Source organism: Hemicordylus capensis, chromosome 6, assembly GCF_027244095.1.
Source record: "Hemicordylus capensis ecotype Gifberg chromosome 6, rHemCap1.1.pri, whole genome shotgun sequence".
Lineage (NCBI taxonomy): Eukaryota > Metazoa > Chordata > Lepidosauria > Squamata > Cordylidae > Hemicordylus > Hemicordylus capensis.
The window spans coordinates 39147387-39165195 of record NC_069662.1 but is presented as its reverse complement, the minus strand read 5'-3'; the positions used below and the strand labels follow the sequence as shown (position 1 = coordinate 39165195).

At 45.5% G+C, this 17809-nt stretch overlaps 1 protein-coding gene across 2 annotated transcripts in view; it reads right to left on the bottom strand.

Moving 5' to 3' along the window:
- The window catches only part of FAM117A (family with sequence similarity 117 member A), a 57246-nt gene extending 45750 nt beyond the window's left edge, over positions 1-11496 (bottom strand). For both annotated transcript variants that reach the window (XM_053266509.1, XM_053266511.1), the window contains exon 1: positions 11307-11496. In XM_053266509.1, the coding sequence (XP_053122484.1) occupies positions 11307-11412 (106 nt within the window). In that variant the 5' untranslated portion in view covers positions 11413-11496. The remainder of the gene's footprint in view (positions 1-11306) is intronic.
- Between the last annotated feature and the right edge of the window lie 6313 nt (positions 11497-17809).

The window sequence follows — 17809 nt, the reverse complement described above, 5'->3', positions numbered from 1 at the left end:
TTCCTAGTTGGAGATCATCCATCAGGCCGACCAAGGCAGTCTCTACCCCATAACCCACCCAAAAACCAGTCTGAAATGGCTCTAGATAATCAGTTTCCTCCAAGATTGCCTGGAGCTGAGAGGCCACCACCCTCTTAATTACCTTGCCCAACCATGGGAGGTTGGAAACAGGCCTAGAATTGCTCAACTCTGAGGGATCTAATACAGGCTTCTTTAGAAGAGGTCTAATGATTGCCTCCTTAAAACAAGGCAATCAATGAGAATTCTGGAGTTTAATTTAATTTGATTCTGGAGAGAAAATTCTCTCTCTCTTTAAAATAGCTGCCTCTGGAAAGCCCACAAGGAGGAGATGAAGGCATGTTCCCTTCTCCTGCTGTTGCTCCCCTGCAACTGGTATTCAGAACTATCCAGCCTCAACCTGGAAGTAGCCTATAGTCGTCAAGACTAATAGTCATTGATAGACCTGTCCTCTCTGAATTTGTTTAAGCCCCTTTTAAAGCCATCCAAGCTGGTGGCCATCACCATATCCTTTTGCAGAAAACTCCATAGATTAATACAGGGCTTATGTATTTCAGAGTATGATCTTTCATAAGTATTTAATTGCCTAAAACTGCTCCAGTTGCTTTGGAAAAGGATGGGATAGAAATCTTAAGCACAATGCTTGCAGTGCATGGACTGGTTTGCCACTGGCATTCTGTAAACCATTCAATAGAGAAGCCAGCTCTGTTGATAACTGGTTCTGCAGCAAGGACCATTGACAGCAAGCCATCATTAGTTCCATTTTGCCCCTGTGGCTCGGGAGAAATAGAAACAACTGCTCACGTAATTCTTTACTGCACATTTTACAAGGACATTCAAACCAATTTTATCTCTTCGCTTTTAATGCAGTGTCCAGGCCACACCAAGGAGTTTTATTTAGATTACCTGCTGTCAAATTTTAAAAATACTGTGTCTGGGAATGTGGCCAAGTTCTGCTATGTAGCTTGTAAAACCTGTAAAAAACTTGATTATTAGTGGCTGTTATTGTCTTGTATCTACAAATGCTGGTCAGTGACTGAAATAAAGCTATCTATCTATCTATCATTAGTTCCATTTACTGGAGGGCCAGCTTGATGGCCACTTTTGTACTCAGGCATAGGAACAGGAGTTTTAGCATGGGCCATAACCCTTCCATGTTCTCTGTGCTGATGAGGACCCATTGCCAAAAGCTCTGAACAGCTGTGAAAACAGCAGCTGAGCCTTCCTCAGGGATCTACAGGTTTTAGCTGGCCTACCAGAATGTTATGATCAGCAGAACCTCTTCTGTTAAGAAGCAGGGTCTCGTCTCTGACCTCACGCTCTGCCTCCAAAATGTAGTACAAGCTCAAGGACAGTCTTTGGCTCTCCTTCTCCCCAGCTCCAAACTTGGAGCCAGAAAGGGCAATGGGGGCCTATACTTTGGTTCTTCATTTCTGAGGGGTCCGAGAACCACAGGAGGGCAGAGCCAAGCTGATGCTCCTTGCTGCCCTCTTCAGCTTCAAGCTGGACAGGGCAGCTGAGTGACCTTGATCCCCTCTCTAGCCCTATGTTGAGAGGAAGTGTGGGGCTCATCTCACTCAGCAAGCATAAACCAACAGGAAGCAGGGAGAAAACAGAGAGAACCATGCTACAGCCAGTTTTGGGGTGTCAGATGCCACAATTTCAGGCAGAACCTGATCTGAACAGAAGTCAGAAACATCCTTTTCTTTTGGGTATGTGGCTGAACGGCACAAACAGCAGACCTGTGCTTAGGGAGCCAAGTTATTTTATTCTTTTTTCTATGTAAACCACTTTGAAAACTTTTTTTGTTGAAAAGCAGCAATAAATAGTGTGCAGTGTTCCCTCTAAGGCGTGCACATGTGTGTGCGCTCACAAGTTTTCTGATGTCCGCTCAGTTAATTTTAGATCCCACTCGGATTGAATCAGGAAGGCCCCACTCAATGGACGTGCACACACAGTGCCTTGATACTGCTGCCCGGAACAAAACTCATTCCGCACAGAGATGAGAAAAATTAGAGAGACCACTGATAGTGCGTTCATAATGATATCATTTCACACACGGTTGCAGCAGAGGCCGCTGAATGCTTGTGTGCATTTCCTCTGTAACTACCAACTAGAGGCTCTCTCAAGCCAAGACAGGCAACACAGTGGCAGAGAAGCTTGGCAGCGGAAGTTGTGGGGATTACCCTCGCAGCCACTTCCCTCCCAGTCCCCCTCACAGTTCCATCACCCCATAGTGGCACTCGAGCACTGTATCTGAGCCCATTGTCTCTGTCTGCACTTGGCCACAAGAGTGGTTTGCTACCACTCTTCACCAGCTAGCATCTGTTCAGGTACCAGAATGGTTTAGGTCAGGAGTTGGCAGACAGACACACACACACACACACCTGTGGTCCCTTGCGGGGGGAGAATCCCATACATACATGTGACCCACGCTGAGCAGAGCTGCTATAAGCCACCCCCACATAGGAAACTGCCATATACTGAATCAGACCATCTTGCTCAGTATTGTCTACACAGACTGGCAGCGGCTTCTCCAAGGTTGCAGGCAGGAATCTCCCTCAGCCCTATAAATGTCAGGGAGGGAACTTGGAACCTAGATGCTCTTCCCAGAGCAGATCCATACCCCAAGGGGAATATCTTACAGTGCTCACACGTCTAGTCTGCCTTTCATATGCAACCAGGGTGGACCCTGCTTAGCTAAGAGGACAAGTCATGCTTGCTACCACAAGACCAGCTCTCTTGTATCTCTTCCCACATACAAGCCTAAAACCTCTGTCTGCTATCATGTTGCCATCAGCATCTCCCCATCTCTTTCAACTCCTTTGTTTCTACCCACTCAGCTCAAATTTGGAATAAATTCACACACCTCTAAGACACTTCATGTACTTCCCCTGACATTACAACCACCATTTTCTGCAAATTGATATGTTTGTGCAGGGCTATGCCCTTTGCTAACTGGGCTAAAGTGGGTTTTGTGTTTTTATCCTTGATGCCAACTGCAAATCTAGTATATTTATTTTAGTTGTCAGAACCAGACGATGAAAGGGGGAAAATGGACAAACAAGGCTCTGAAGCCAAGAGATCTAGTCTCATTAAGAACAAATGGCTCCTACAATCCTAACTTCAGACACTTGAGGGGATCAAATCTTGTAATGCTGGTAACCTCTTTGCAGGCTTACACAGCTCTCCAAATCACTCTCCCACACCCATCCTGTTTCATATGCAGAATTGAGAACAGAAACCCCAAGTCTTAAGTTACTTGCAACTAAGGGCCAAACCGCATATGATGGCAACAGATGAAGTGTGTTCAAACCCAGATCTGCCACAATCATGTATTGTGGGTTGGGGGTGGGTGGGGAACAATTTAAGCCACAAAACAGGCATGTAGCTGAGGAATACAGAATTCTTCCTTGTCCAGTATTTTTTTTTTTTTTTTGCTTCTTAAATAGGATCAGCACACTTAAATAGGATCCCTACAACACACCACTTTATATTATTGCATCAGATCTAGTTTACACACTCAAGACACCCCAATATTGTATCTAGTTTGGTCCTAACAGTTCTCTCAGTAGTTCAACACGACTTATCTCATTTCTTACCTTCCCTGAGAAGAGGAAAATCTACACTTACATTTATCAAATTTGTATGCCGCCCCAAACTTCCATCTCTGGGTGGCTTAGAACACAAAAAGTAGAAACCTTAACACAGTTTAGAACCACAATTAAATTAAAATGTTTGGGTGAAAAGTTAAGTCTTTAAAGACTTTGTAAGTCGTCAGTGATGGGGAGGCTCTCATCTCAACAGGTAGTTCATTCCAGAGTCTCAGGGCAGCAACAGAGAAAGCCCATCCCTACATAGCCACCAGACGAGCTGGTGGCAGCTGAAGACAGACCTCTCCAGATGATCTCAATGGGTGGTGGAGCTAATAGCGAATAGGCGCATATAGGGGCTAATAGGCGCATATGACATATTTTGCTTTAAACAGCTCAAGGTATGCCCTTCACTCCAGCCATTTGCTAGTAGCAGTGTTAGAAAGAAGGGTGCCCATCCAACTTCCCCAGGATATACCTGTCCACCAAAAAGGGGACAAAAGTCTCTCTCTCTAGGAAGAGAGAGTAGTTAGTTAAGGCCCATAAGGAATTATCGGAAGATGGCAGAGAAATCTAGAATCTCTCTCTGCCCCCCGCCCCCTCCAACATCACACCCCCTTATCCACCCTTGCACACTACCTTCCTAGCTGGAGCACATTAGAGTATGTGATCACTGCTGTGGTGAGTATATTAACTGTTCAAAGGACGCTAAGGGTTTATTCAAAAGTAACACTTTCACTGTGGACCACACTCGGGCTTACCTTTCTTACATTCTGATCGATTGTGCCCTTGGGACTTTGGCTCATCCTCCGAACTCTCACTGTTAACTCCCTTTCACAATTCGCACGAGAGAGAGAAAAGTACACCCAGTACAGAAGTATACGGTTGCAATCTTTATTTTTTAAAAATCTCATGTGATAGGGTTTCACTATGTTTTTAACATCTGAATCTGACTTGTATCAGACCAGACCACCGACTCATTTAGCCCTATATAATTGAATCTGACTGGCAGAAGCTCCACCACCTACAACCTGTCCAGCTGGAGACCGAATCGGGGGCTTTCCTCATGCACAGCATGTGCCCTGCCATTGAGCTCCTCAAAGTTCTAGCAAGCATACATGAACAGAACAGATATTTATACACTGGTTTTTGATAAAAGTTCCCAAAGCAGTTTACATAGAGAAAACAATAAATAAGAAGTTAACCCCTGCTAACTTGGCACAGAGGCACCTTTTAACATGGTGATTCTCTTCATTTAGCAGGGGAAAGTAACTGGCCCTATTCACCCCCAGCACAGTACCTCCAGTGACTGTTGCTGGTGTGTATCTGATGCTTCTTTTTAGATTGTGAGCCCTTTGGGGACAGGGAGCCATCTTATTTATTTATTATTTCTCTGTGTAAACCGCCCTGAGCCATTTTTGGAAGGGTGGTATAGAAATGGAATAAATAATAATTAATAATAATAATAAGATGGATCCCTGTCCCCAAAGGGCTCACAGTCTAAAATGAAATATAAGGTAGACACCAGTAGCTGCCACTGGAGAGATGCTGTGCTGGGGCTGGATAGGGGCAGTTGCTCTCCCCCTGCTAAATATAAGAGAGTCGCCACTTTGTGCCTCTTTGCAGGGAATTCTACACTAAACGAGGCAGAAGAAAGTAGGCAGGTATATTCAGAACGTTGTGGAGCAGCAACTAGGCTTTATCGAGCCAGACACTGGAGTAATTTATTTATTTGAAGCTTGGCCACAGCATTGCACTCTACTGACTTCATGATGGTCTAAGCTCTGGCAGCTGAAAACCATGCATTTGTCAGCTGCTGATGGTGCAGCCAGAGATCTCAGATCATCCTGATCAGTCCTCTGTCTGGAGTATTAGTCAACTGTAAACTGCACAAATCAAGTACATACACACATCTCTCTGTTCTTCCAGCAATCCTGTTTTATTAATTTCCAGAAGGTTGCAAAAAAAGGAAAGCCAGCCAACATAGCTGATGTGGTAAACAAGGTAACAGGTTTCCCAAATTAAAAAACACTTGTAAAACCCCTCCCAGATCCTTCACAAGACTTCTTGCTTTGAATACAACACTGCCTCATAATTAGGTCAACTTTCACCAAGTTTTAAAAATCAGTTATACTGGCCATAATAGCAAACGTTTCAAGAAAGACATTCCTGCAGGGCTTGACAAATCCCAGGCACCAGGGAGCCATGGCACCTAGAAATTTAACTGTGGTGCCTAGATTAGGCTATTTAGAGTTACACTTATTTTATACAATCTCTTTGTCTCAGACAGCCCTGTTTCTGTTCTAAATACTGTACATTACTTGTAAAATAGATAAAGAGAAGCCAATTTACTCTCCGTCTCCATAACTTCCATCACCAAGTCCAATAATTTTGCCAAGTGTCCATTGCCCGGCTCCTGAATATTTGTGCTTACTCCTAAACTCAGAAGAAAGTTTGTCAGTGCCTGCATTCCTGGATCAAAGGGCTTGGCAGTTAATAAAAAATAGTCAATTAGTCCCCAGTCTCACTTGGGTGGCAGGAAATGATGCAGAAAAACACGATGACAGGCGCTTGCCTGCCACACTAGCAGTTGGGGCTGCTGCTGATCAGAGAGGTGGTGTGGAAAAGTCTCCACTTCTAAGATTTCTATTCAGCTACATGAGAAACGCTGGAGATAGAGTGAGGTGAAATTAGTATGTCAGAAGTGGATTTGTGTGGGTTTTTTAAAAACTGTATAAATAGGTCAAACAACATGCCAAGTCAAATCACAATCTATTTAGGGCATCAGGAAAATTTGTATAGCGAGTTAAGTTTGAGAAACAAATTAATGCAAATGAGGTGGAAATGTGCATGGGAAAATTTTCAGTTTTCCAGAAAACCTATACATCTGCTGCTGGTAGAGAAGCATCCCCGGACCTGCAAGTTAACACCTCCTGGGCAGAGCTCCAGAGACACTACCAACCCTGACCCTTGGGACTGAGCTCTTTTCTTTTAAATGGATGTTATGTTTGTAACAGGCTTTGACAAGTTTTCTTAGAATCTAGGAGCCAGTGAAAAAAAATTAGGAGACAGAAAATTACTGAACTTAACAAAATTACTGAACTTAGTGATGAATACTACATGGAGAGGGTAAAGGGTTTCTCTTTGTTCCCTTTACAAGCAACAGATCAGAAACAGGACTGCCTAGGACAAAAAAAGATTTTATTAAATAAATGCCTGTGAATAGGGTCATTCTTACAGCAGGGCAACTAGGGCGATGGCCCCCAGCCCTGCATTCTTGCAGCCCCACACCTGCCTCCCTGCCCTGCCATCAGGATGGGCTCCAAGGTGCCTCCTCTGCACCCCACACGCCGGCAGCATGGGGCTGGCCAAGACAGGGAGGCTTGCCTGCCACTGAAAGGCTTCCCATGCGCTGGTGCAGGCTGCCAGCTACAGCTCCCCCACCCAACTATCAGCTGTTCGGCAAGTGGGCGGAGCGTCTAGAGGCCTCTCTGCAACTCTCCAGTGTGGGCAGGCAGGCTGCCCGCAGGCAGCAGAGAAGTAAGGAGGCAGAGTGGCCAGCGCTGACTGCCCACCATAGCACTATGCACACCCTCTGCCCTACCCTGCAGCCGTGTGCTGAGCCTGTGCCTTCTTCCTCAGAACCAGCAATGGAAGATACAGGATTTCCATTTTGTGTCCCCTCCACCAGTATACTTATGGAATGGCTCACTATAGGGCTTTGATATCGGGCACAGATGTAGGGCAGGAGGACTCTGTATATTTAATTTGAAGTGGGTTGGACAATATATTGATTTTATTTTTTCTTTAAAAACCCGAAGTCCTATAAGTGACTTGCTTCATGGCAGAAAACTACAAAGACTTCTGGAACTGAAGCTCCCCTTGGACCATCATTCCACCCCATGTGGAGGAATCTGCCCTTTGCCTTCATAAAAAATGGCAAAGCACCCCGCTTTTGCCCCATTCTTTAGATCACCTGGAATAACTTGGCATAGGGCTTTGATACTGAGTACAAATATTGGGGGGGGGGGGTGTGGCGGCTTGGCACTGTATATTTAATTTGAAGCAGAATGGTCAGTGAATTGATTTTTAATAATTTTCCCTATTGCAGTAAAGCTGCCAGAGGATTCTCTCTATCCATAAAGTACTTCACACCTAGTGGAAGGGGAGCTAACTGTAAGCAGCTGAATAAACTATCTTTTTTTCTTTTTGGAAAATGCACTATGCTCAAGTTGGTTTGCAATCCAGAAAGTCTGAGTGAGAACTGTGAAGCAAGGGGCATGTGTTGTGCTTTTAACTTTCCCCTTATAAATCTACTATACGTCCAGGCTGGACAGACATGTCCAAACAAACTCACTCACACTATTTACACAGTATGTCATCAGTCAGTATGATTCTGTAATCATATGAAATTTTAAGGAGGCCCCACACATGCCAATTTGCCCCCAGCCCCGCACCCCACTAGGGTCAACCCTGCTGACTATACTAGTCTAGGTGCCATGGTTCAGCTTCTAGGCACCCGGAGCCTGGGATTTGTCAAGCCCTGGTTTATAATGCAATTTCATTTGGCCTCATTTGGGGGGTTTGTGAAACTCTTGGGGGAGAGAAATGTGAAAAATTTGGGAGAGTGCTGTAAGCTGCTCAGAGCCCACAGGATATAAATCAAATAAGTAAGCAAGCAAATAAACAGTAGCCTTGCAAAGTCTCAGCTAGTAGATCAAATTGGAGTTCTCTGCAAGACCTAAGCACCTTGGCCTGCATGACAAGCCAAATGCCTAGTACATCCAGAGAACAACAACATGTACTTAAACGTATCATTCAGCCCATTAAAATACAGCAATATAAAGTATGTTAACTTTTAGCAAACTTGTAGGGATATGCCTGACTAAGTATATTCATGCAGGAGTAGGATTTAAATGAACTTTCATCATTTAGTAGTGGAGACTTCAAAGTCAGAAGGAGGAGCCTGAATCTCTCTCCTTAGGGTACGTGCAAAAGGTGGTAGATTGACAGTATGATCTGACTGGCAATAATTACTCACCCTGTGATTAAACAGATACAAGGCTCCTGCGTTTTAAAAACAGGCTACCCAAAGCAGAGGCATGCAAGGCACAAGAGTGGTGATGGCCACTAGCTTGGATGGCTTTAAAACTGGCTTAGACAAGTTAATGGAGGACATGTCTATCAATGGCTACTAGTCTGGTGGCTATAGGCCACCTCCAGCCTCAGAGGCAAAATGCCTCTAAATACCAGTTACAGGGGACCAACAGCAAGAGAGGGCATGCCCTCATCCCCTGCCTGGGGGGTGGGCCAGAGGCATGTGGTTGGCCACTGTGTGAAACAGGATGCTGGACTAGATAGGCCTTGGGCCTGACACAGCAGGGCTGTTCTTGTGTTCCTAAGAGCAGGAAGCAAAACAACGAAGCTACACTCAGATCCCCACAGGACAAGCAGACTCCAGCTTCCCCAACCACAACAAGTAGTGTCTCTACGCCCTGCAGAAGAATTTCAAGGAGAAGAACTGCAAGTCTGAGGTTGCCACAGCTACAAATTTTCCATCCAGTTTCTAACTTCTGCTGATCATCAATCAATACTCTTGCCACTGTGCAGACAGTTTTAGCTCTTTTTTTGTTGTGTGTATGGAACAACCCGAGTAAGCCAACTATTTTGTCTAAAGGAATTGGCAATGGAGCAGCTAGCACTAAATCAACATGACCCAGAAAAGACTGGCCCCCAGAAGAAAACCCCAGAGTCAGTCAGCAACTAAATGATTGCAATTGCAGGAGGGGGACAAGGGTACCATTCCCAAGACAGGCATTATCTACCCTACCTCCCACCCCACACAAAAGCTGTCTTAGATCTTCTTCGGCAAATGTCTGATCCCCTGGCTATGCCTTAGACCAGACTATAGGCTTCACTGAACCCTTATGTTGTCTCCCTTATAATAAGCTCTTCCCATTGACTCCCCACCCCCACACATCACAGCAAACGAATGCTTTTGCAGTATCACCACCACACACTTTTCCAGCTACAAAAATAGCTTGCTCCCATTACTTCCATACCCTCCTCAGATGCTTGCTCCATCCTCCATTTCATAAGTGCCAGTGCTACCCACACTCCCTTTCAGCCTGGCTTGCTCCATCCTCCACTTCCCACCCATTATGGGATCTGTCACACAGCAACCGCTGTTCTACATGGCCTGCAGAAATGCATGAACCTTCACCTCTTCGACAGCCCCCTTGTTCACAGCTCAGAAAATACATCCCATTTTCCCTGCCTCGCTTTGAACTGCTGCCACTTTATTCACCCTTCCACATGAGTACCGGATCTTCTGTTGCATCTTCTTCCCTGCCACTTCCCTGTACCTGTCCTTTTCTACCCCAGAACACTTTCCCACACCATCTCTTCATTTGTGCTTTCCTCTCCCGCACCGATCCTACTTTTTGCATTGTGGATCATCCTCCAGGCACATCTTCTGGCCTGTGATGCACAGGCCTTTCCCCAACATGCTTGCCCGCTTCCTACACACACACACACCCTCATATTATACCCTCTACATAGCCACCTTATTTTAGTTTCCCTTTTCCATTCCGTTTTCAACTGCTTATTTTTTTATTAATTTTTTTTTTGGAGATGACAACCAGGCTGTATAGAATATGCCAAGTATAGCCACACCACATATTTATTTTAATGACATCTGAAAGTTTTAATGAAATCTGAAAGTTTATTTTCAAGCCTCTTTATTCCAAACACTGTGCTGCTGCTGCTTCTTCATTTCCCCCACACACTGAGCTGACATTTTCAGTGGGCTTTCCAGCATGATGGCCCCAAGCTGCCTTTCTTATGGAGACACAGCCAATTCAGGCTCCATCAGCACGTGTGGCCAGGATTTTCTGTCCCATTATGCCTTACTTAGCAGTTACTTATGTTGAATCCCATCTGCCGCTCTGCTGCTCATTCATCCAGTGGCGGGGGGGGCGGGGAAGAGGCGCTTTTGGAGCTCTTTGCAGCGTGCTTTTCCTGAACTGTTCTGTGTCATCTGCAAACTGGGGTACCTGACCTTTCCACCCAACCTCTTCCTCAACTCCGCCTTGACCGACCCCCCTTTATCCTCCAGAATGCCCTTCATCCAACCAAGCACCCCACCCCCACAACATTTTACCCACCCAACTCCTGTTCTAACGCCTTTTGCCACCCCTTTACCTATAACGATTAGTTTGGCCAGCCGCCTGCTACTACTACTTTCGCTTCTGCAAAACCAGGCTGCACCGATGTTGTTGAACTCCAACCTCCCGTCATCCCCGACTATTGGCCACTGTGGCTGGAAATAGTGGGAGGAGTTGCAATCCAACAACAATTAGAGGGCTGTGGAGAAGTTGAGGAGCCCTGTGCAAAACCAACACATGCCCCAGACCCCTCCCGCTTGCACCCCCTCCTGATTGCTCCCCCATAGCCATATACGAGACCCAGTCAGGTGCCACCCCCTCCCCACATGCCTCAATCACCCCCCCCGCTGTTCAGCCACTCTCTCCATTATGCCCCCTTTCTCATTACTTGCACACTTACCCCCCTTTCCCCACAACCTCACACTATCGCTCAAAGGCTGCTCCCTCTATCCCCTTCACACTCCCTAGACCTCGTCACCTGCCCCCACCGCCGCCCTTCTACCCTCACTTGGCTCCCCACTCCCGTTACCTGCCCGGCCCCCATCTCCGCCTCGCCGCGGCTGCAGCTGGAAGGGGACGGTGGCCCGCAGAGGCTGCAGCCCGCTTCGGCAGCAGGGGGAGGTCCCCGCCGCCATCGCCCCTCCGGGGAGGTTGTCGCTGTCGTGCACGCCGGCGGCTTCTTAGCGCCAGGCTTGCCGCGACTCCCTCCCCGTCACAACCGAGATGCCTTTTCACTACGTTGGGGGCGGGGCCTCCGCCAAAGGGCGCCGCCGATTGGGCAGGCAAGAGACTTCGGGGAGCCACGCCCACAAAGGCGACCGGCACGTTCGCTCGCTCTGTAGAAGGCGGGGCGGGCCGTCGGAAGGCTTCTTCGGCTATTTCTACGCATCACGATCTTCCTCCGAGTTCGGTGGGACTGAGTGTGCTCGGTGTAAGGGAGGGAGGCAGGGAAGCAGGCAGGAAGCCCGGCCTGTAAGGCGTATCTGCACAATGGCATTGTGATCACTCTGGTGTGTTCAAGATCCGAAACGAGACTTGCTTTCTTTAGCATTTGTTGAACATAAACATCCAAACAGTGGGTGGAATAGAGCTGCATTTAGAAGGAAAAACCCCACACTGGTGTTAATGGAAACGTAAAGATGAAGGATGCAATCCGACTGTTTTAAGGTTTCAGTCCTATACGCTAAGAGCCAATGTACAGAATCATACCTATGTACAGTATGCATAGATACTGAAGTACTAAGAAAATATGTACAAAGCTACCTTATACTGTAGTGCAGACTGCATCTAGTCCAGAATTGTCTCCTCCTGCACTCCTGCAGTGGCTTTCCAGGATTTCAAGGGTGGTTTTTTTTAGGCCTGCTACCACAGAAGGTAGGACTGAATCTAGGGCCCTCTGCCTGCAAAGCATGTGCTTTACCACCCAGCTATGGCCCTTTTCCTTTTAGTCTTCATCTACATGTGCATTTGACTTGTATCCTTTCAAATTTTATGGTGTGCATATTGTTTTGTAGTTCAGATGCAAACAACACTTTAAAAATCAAGTTCCTTATTATTTACATTTTCTATCCCACTCTTCCTCCAAGGAGCCCAGAGCGGTGTACTACATACTTAAGTTTCTCCTCACAACAGCCTTGTGAAGTAGGTTAGGCTGAGAGAGAAGTGACTGGCCCAGAGTCACCCAGCTAGTATCATGGCTGAATGGGGATTTGAACACGGGTCTCCAGGTCCTAGTCCAGCACTCTAACCACTACACCACACTGGCTCACTAGACATCTGCTCTCCATGCGGCTTGCAGAAACTAGGTTGTCTTATCTTTGGGCAAGGAAGCTCTCGTTTTCACAAGGCTGGTTGGCAGACAACATTTCATGGCCTCCATTCCATTTCTGAGGGTAGTCATGGGCAGGAGAGCAGAGCTTCACCCTCTAAACCAAACCAAAATGACAGGCTTAGCATGCATAGAATTGCAATCCCCCTGCCTGCTCTAAATTTCCACAAGTCCTCTGCCATTGAGTGTCAAAGTGCTTGCCTGGGTGCTCCTCCAGTAGTGACAGCCCTGGGAAGCAAGAGAGGAGAGAGTCATGGCCCAGCCCTAACTACCTCTGAGACCAGTTTTCAATTTCTGGGCTTAACCCTGGAACTTATGAAGTAATGAAGAAGAGTGCATCACATCAGGTACATTTCCTTCACCAACTGCAAACCCTCTGGGATTTTGACCCTAATTCTTTCTAATGCCAAGGACTAGCTGGACAGGATAAGATAACTGGCTAACTGGCCTTGCACTGTTGAAAGAATGCCTGTCTCCATCTTGAACGAGTACAGCCAGAAATCTTGCTCCCTATACTAAACAAATACTACCTATCTATCTATTTATATCAATGTAAACCACTTTGGGAACTTGGGTTGAAAAGCGGTATATAAATATTTATTTTGTTGTTGTAATGCAAGGAACACACAGCCTAATCTAATGCATGTTTATTCACAAGGAAGTTCCAGCAGGTTCAATAGAGGAGAGCTGGTCTTGTGGTAGCAAGCATGACTTGTCCCCATAGCTAAGCAGGGTCTGCCCTGGTTGCATGTGAATGGGAGACTTGATGTGTGAGCACTGCAAGATATTCCCCTCAGGGGATGAAGCCGCTCTGGGAAGAGCAGAAGGTTTCAAGTTCCCTCCCTGGCTTCTCCAAGATAGGGCTGAGAGAGATTCCTACCTGCAACCTTGGAGAAGCCGCTGTCAGTCTGTGAAGACAATACTGAGCTAGATAGACCAATGGTCTGACTCAGTATATGGCAGTTTCCTATGTTCCTAATAGGATACCCACATAAGACTGTGCTCCAAAAACGTGCCTTGATTCAAAAACAGGTTAATAGCAGTACGTAGCCCCATAAACAGCACAGGCTCCCCTCCAGACACACAAAAGGAATAAAAACACACACCACTCAGTGCCCACCCCCCAAGCCCCCAGGGTAGATCTCCAAAACTCTCCCTGTGCAAGACATAGGAATCTCTAAGCTTGGGACAGGGCAGCAAACATCTCTCACTGGGCAAAGCCAGAAGGCACAGGGCACAGAATAACCCAGCACAAAGTGCAAGACTTAGAATTACAGAAAAGGTGATGTTTAGGACAGCAGCTAAACTAGTTGGGGGAAAGCATGCTAAAGCCAGAGTGCAACAGCAGCAGCCATCTTAATGGAGGATCAAAAATTTGCTTGTAAAGTGTAGGGCTTCAACACTTGCAATTTTAGCAACTATACAGTTATGGACAGTTTCCCCCCTCATTCACTTGAAAGGCTGTGCTTCCCGTGCATCCTCAAACACCATGAAGCACAACCTCCTCCATCTGGAAATTTTGTTTCGCCATTTATTCTAAAGCAAATGAAAACATTTTAAAACAAAACAAAAACCTCCAACATGCTAAACGCAGTGCATTTTCTGAAATAATTCCTTAGTCAATTCAAGGAACATTATGAAGTCCCTCGTGTTGTGCTCAAAACTGGGTTTAAGTACCTGCCAGTAAAAAGCCCTGCATTTTGCTTCTGTCACATTTCCACCTGTTATGGTCTGGCTGGCACATAATGGTTGCTCTGCCAAGAAATGGGTGTGGTGAGCATATCTCCTAGAAAAGTTGCAGCAGACTCTCTCTCTTTCCCTCCCCCCCCCAACTTAGTTAAGCCTAAGCAGATAAGATAGGGGCGATGGGAAGAAAGAAGAGAGCTATTTTGGCCGACTTATCTGGAAAGGAGACAGCCCCTGCCCCCCTCACACAGCACTGAGAGACATATTTCTCCATCCTTTCCCCCATCTCATTCCACCAGTAGTTCATAAAGAGTCAAACAGCAGAAAGGGAAGTTTTGCAAAGTGATTCATAGCACGGTGCAGCATGGATTTAAACTGACTCACAACCAGGTTCCAAGGGCTATCAGGTACACAATTCCACTAATATTTAATTGGAGGACCCATTAACCACACTTCCGCTTATTTCCAGGCAAGAGAACTGAAATCCTAGGCTTCCTGCATAGATTTACCTCATTGCAAAGGGCTAGCTATATTAGTCCATTACAGCAAACACAGAAGAGAGTCTCATGCATCCTAAAAACTAGCAAATCTTTAAAGGTGCCAAAAGACTTGTTTCCCTTAGGAATAAGTCCCATTTAACTTAGCAGATTTATTTCCAAGTAAGCATACAGGTCATTCGTAAATCAGACAGCAATATTCCAAAACTCTTCTAAACATTTGGTCTTCAGCCTATCAGCATCTGATGTAAGTGGTTTCAAACCAGTGACACCACAACATTTGCTTTAAAATCAGTGAACAAAAAGAGGGAGAGATCTGTATGTCTGCACATATTTATACTGGTTCTATGCAATTTGATCTGTCATCGTTTCCCTTCTCAAATTTATGGAAATTATACTTTGATGCAGATGCAAATTATTCAGTGAGAGATATCAAATAATACAGAATCATAGTGGAGTATGTTCTCTTCTTCAAAAGTGTTAGTTATATTTGTATCAATACATTTCATGTTATTACTGTCCTTGACTCTTTGCAACCCTGCGCCTATGTTATTCACTTATAAATAGCTCTTGCATCATGAATTAAGTCTGACTCATCCCCACTGAAATTAAAATGAAGGGAAGCACTAGATAACTGTAATACACTCTAAGGGGCTCCAATAATGAAGCTGATACTCATGCAGAACTTAGGACAGGATCATATTACTGTGCTACATCACCAATTTCATTGGATCCTTAATATTTTTTCAGACATAATTCATGGGGGATTATTTTGATCTATGAAGTCCCTGGTAGCCAACACACCTCAGCACATTTTTACATGGACAGTTACTCAGAAGTCAGGGATGCTGATCACTGCATCTGACACCAGCCACACTATGGCTCACCTTGCAGCTCCAAACGTAAGTGTGGTAATTTGCCACACTGTGCACAAAACCACTTGGAAAGATGACCATCTATATTATCCTACCAAGTGATAAGGAGCTTTCTATCACATTCCTACATCTGATCTGAAATCGAGATTTTCCTCGGACAAGCAGCTAACCAAGCATAGGAAATCTGGCAGAATGGTGAGAACCAGTGGGATACTGTGATGCAAACTACAGAAAGGACAGGGAGGAGTGGATTAGGGGTAGAGTAGCAATGAATGTTAAAGAAGGGATAGATTCCAGCAACACAAAAAACGAGTCCTCCACAGAAACATTATGGGCAACAATACAGGACTGAAAAGAAATGTGTTAATAGGGACGTGCTATTGCCCTAGCCTGTTGAAAGTGTTGACTCAGTGTGTGGCAGCTGTGAAACAGACAAATTCCATGCTAGGGGTCATTAGGAAAGGTATTGAAAAGAAAAATGCTAATATTATAATGCCCTTATACAATCTATGCTGGGGCCACATTTGGAGTATCTTACTGTATCTTAAGGAGGACATTGTAGAACTGGAAAAGGTGCAGAAGGCGGCAACTAAGATGATCAGTGGCCTGGAGCACCTTCCATATGAGGCAAAGCAAAAGCATTTGGATATTTTTAGTTTGGAAAAGGGGCGACTAAGGGGAGACATGATGGAGGTGTAGAAAATTATGCATGGAGTAGAGAGACTGGACAGAGATAATTTTTTATCCCTTTCTCACAACACTAGAACCAGGGGTCATCCCATGAAACTGATGGCGAGGAAATGTAGGACCAACAATAACGAAGCACTTTTTCATAGAGCACATAATTAATATATGGAATTCTCTGCCATGGGAGGTGGTGATGGCCACTAGCTTGGATGGCTTTAAAAGGGGCTTGGACAAATTCATGAAGGATAGGTCTATCAATGGCTACTAGTCTGGTGGCTATAGGCCACCTCCAGCCTAAGAGACAAAATGCCTCTAAATATCAGTTGCAGGGGAGCAACAGCAAGAGAATGGGCATGCCCTCACCTCTTGCCTGTGGGCTTCTACGAAGCATGTGGAGGGCCACTGTGTGAAACAGGATGCTGGACTGGATGGGCCTTGGGCCTGACCCAGCAGGGCTGTCCTTATGTTCTCACAGTTAATCTAGAGAGAAGACAATGGTGCTCTGAGTTGGTAAGCACATTAGTCTAAGTAGCAACATACAGCCAGTGCTTGATGGGGGTTGCACTTCCTCCAAAGACCCCCTTGCATCTTGGGAGTGCTCTCAGTCCTATTGTCGTCTCTGGATACAGTACTCAGGTGATGGCAGCAGCTAGGAATGCTTTTTTTAGCTATGGCCAGCTGTGACCCTACCTGGAGATAGAGAATAACATCCAGTCTCCACTGAAATTACAGTAATGGGACAAGTTAGTCATGACTAGCTTATCTCATTGATTTGAGTGGTGCTTAGGCACAAGCAACTAGTCTGGATATTGCCAGGTTTCACCTCAGATACACACGGGTTGGTTAAATGAATTGGATTACTACAGTGTACTCTATATGGAGCTACCTTTAAAAACAGTTTAGAAGCTGCAGTTGGTGCAAAATGATGCTGCTCAAATGGTGGTAAGACTTATGTTGCCATACCACTGCAAAATCTTGCATCAGCTACACTGGTTACCAGTTCATTTCCAGGCTCAATTTAAAGTACTGGTTTTTACCATCCAAGTCGTACAGGGGCTGGGTCCATGGTATCTTAAGGACAGCCTGCATCCATATGAACCTACCCAGCTATAATAGCATCTTTGCAAGTCCTGACCTCTGGTCCAACTGTCTCCAATAGCCATCTGATGATGACCAGGGGCAGGTTTTTCTTTCCGTTATGGAACTCTCCCCCAGGGTTATCTGCTTAGCTCCCACCCCCCTCGGCTATTTTTAAATATTCCTCTTCCACAAAGCTTTTAAGATTATTTTCAATGCTGCAAGGGCTGTTGGTATATGGGTGAAAATTGATATAATGGACATTGTAACGTGTCATGTGGTCTGTGGTCTGAATGGCAAAGTATCAATCAATCAATAAAAATTGGTTTAAGTAAGTTTATCTTTGTCTCTCTCCTGGAAGTTTAGACAAAATTCAAATTAA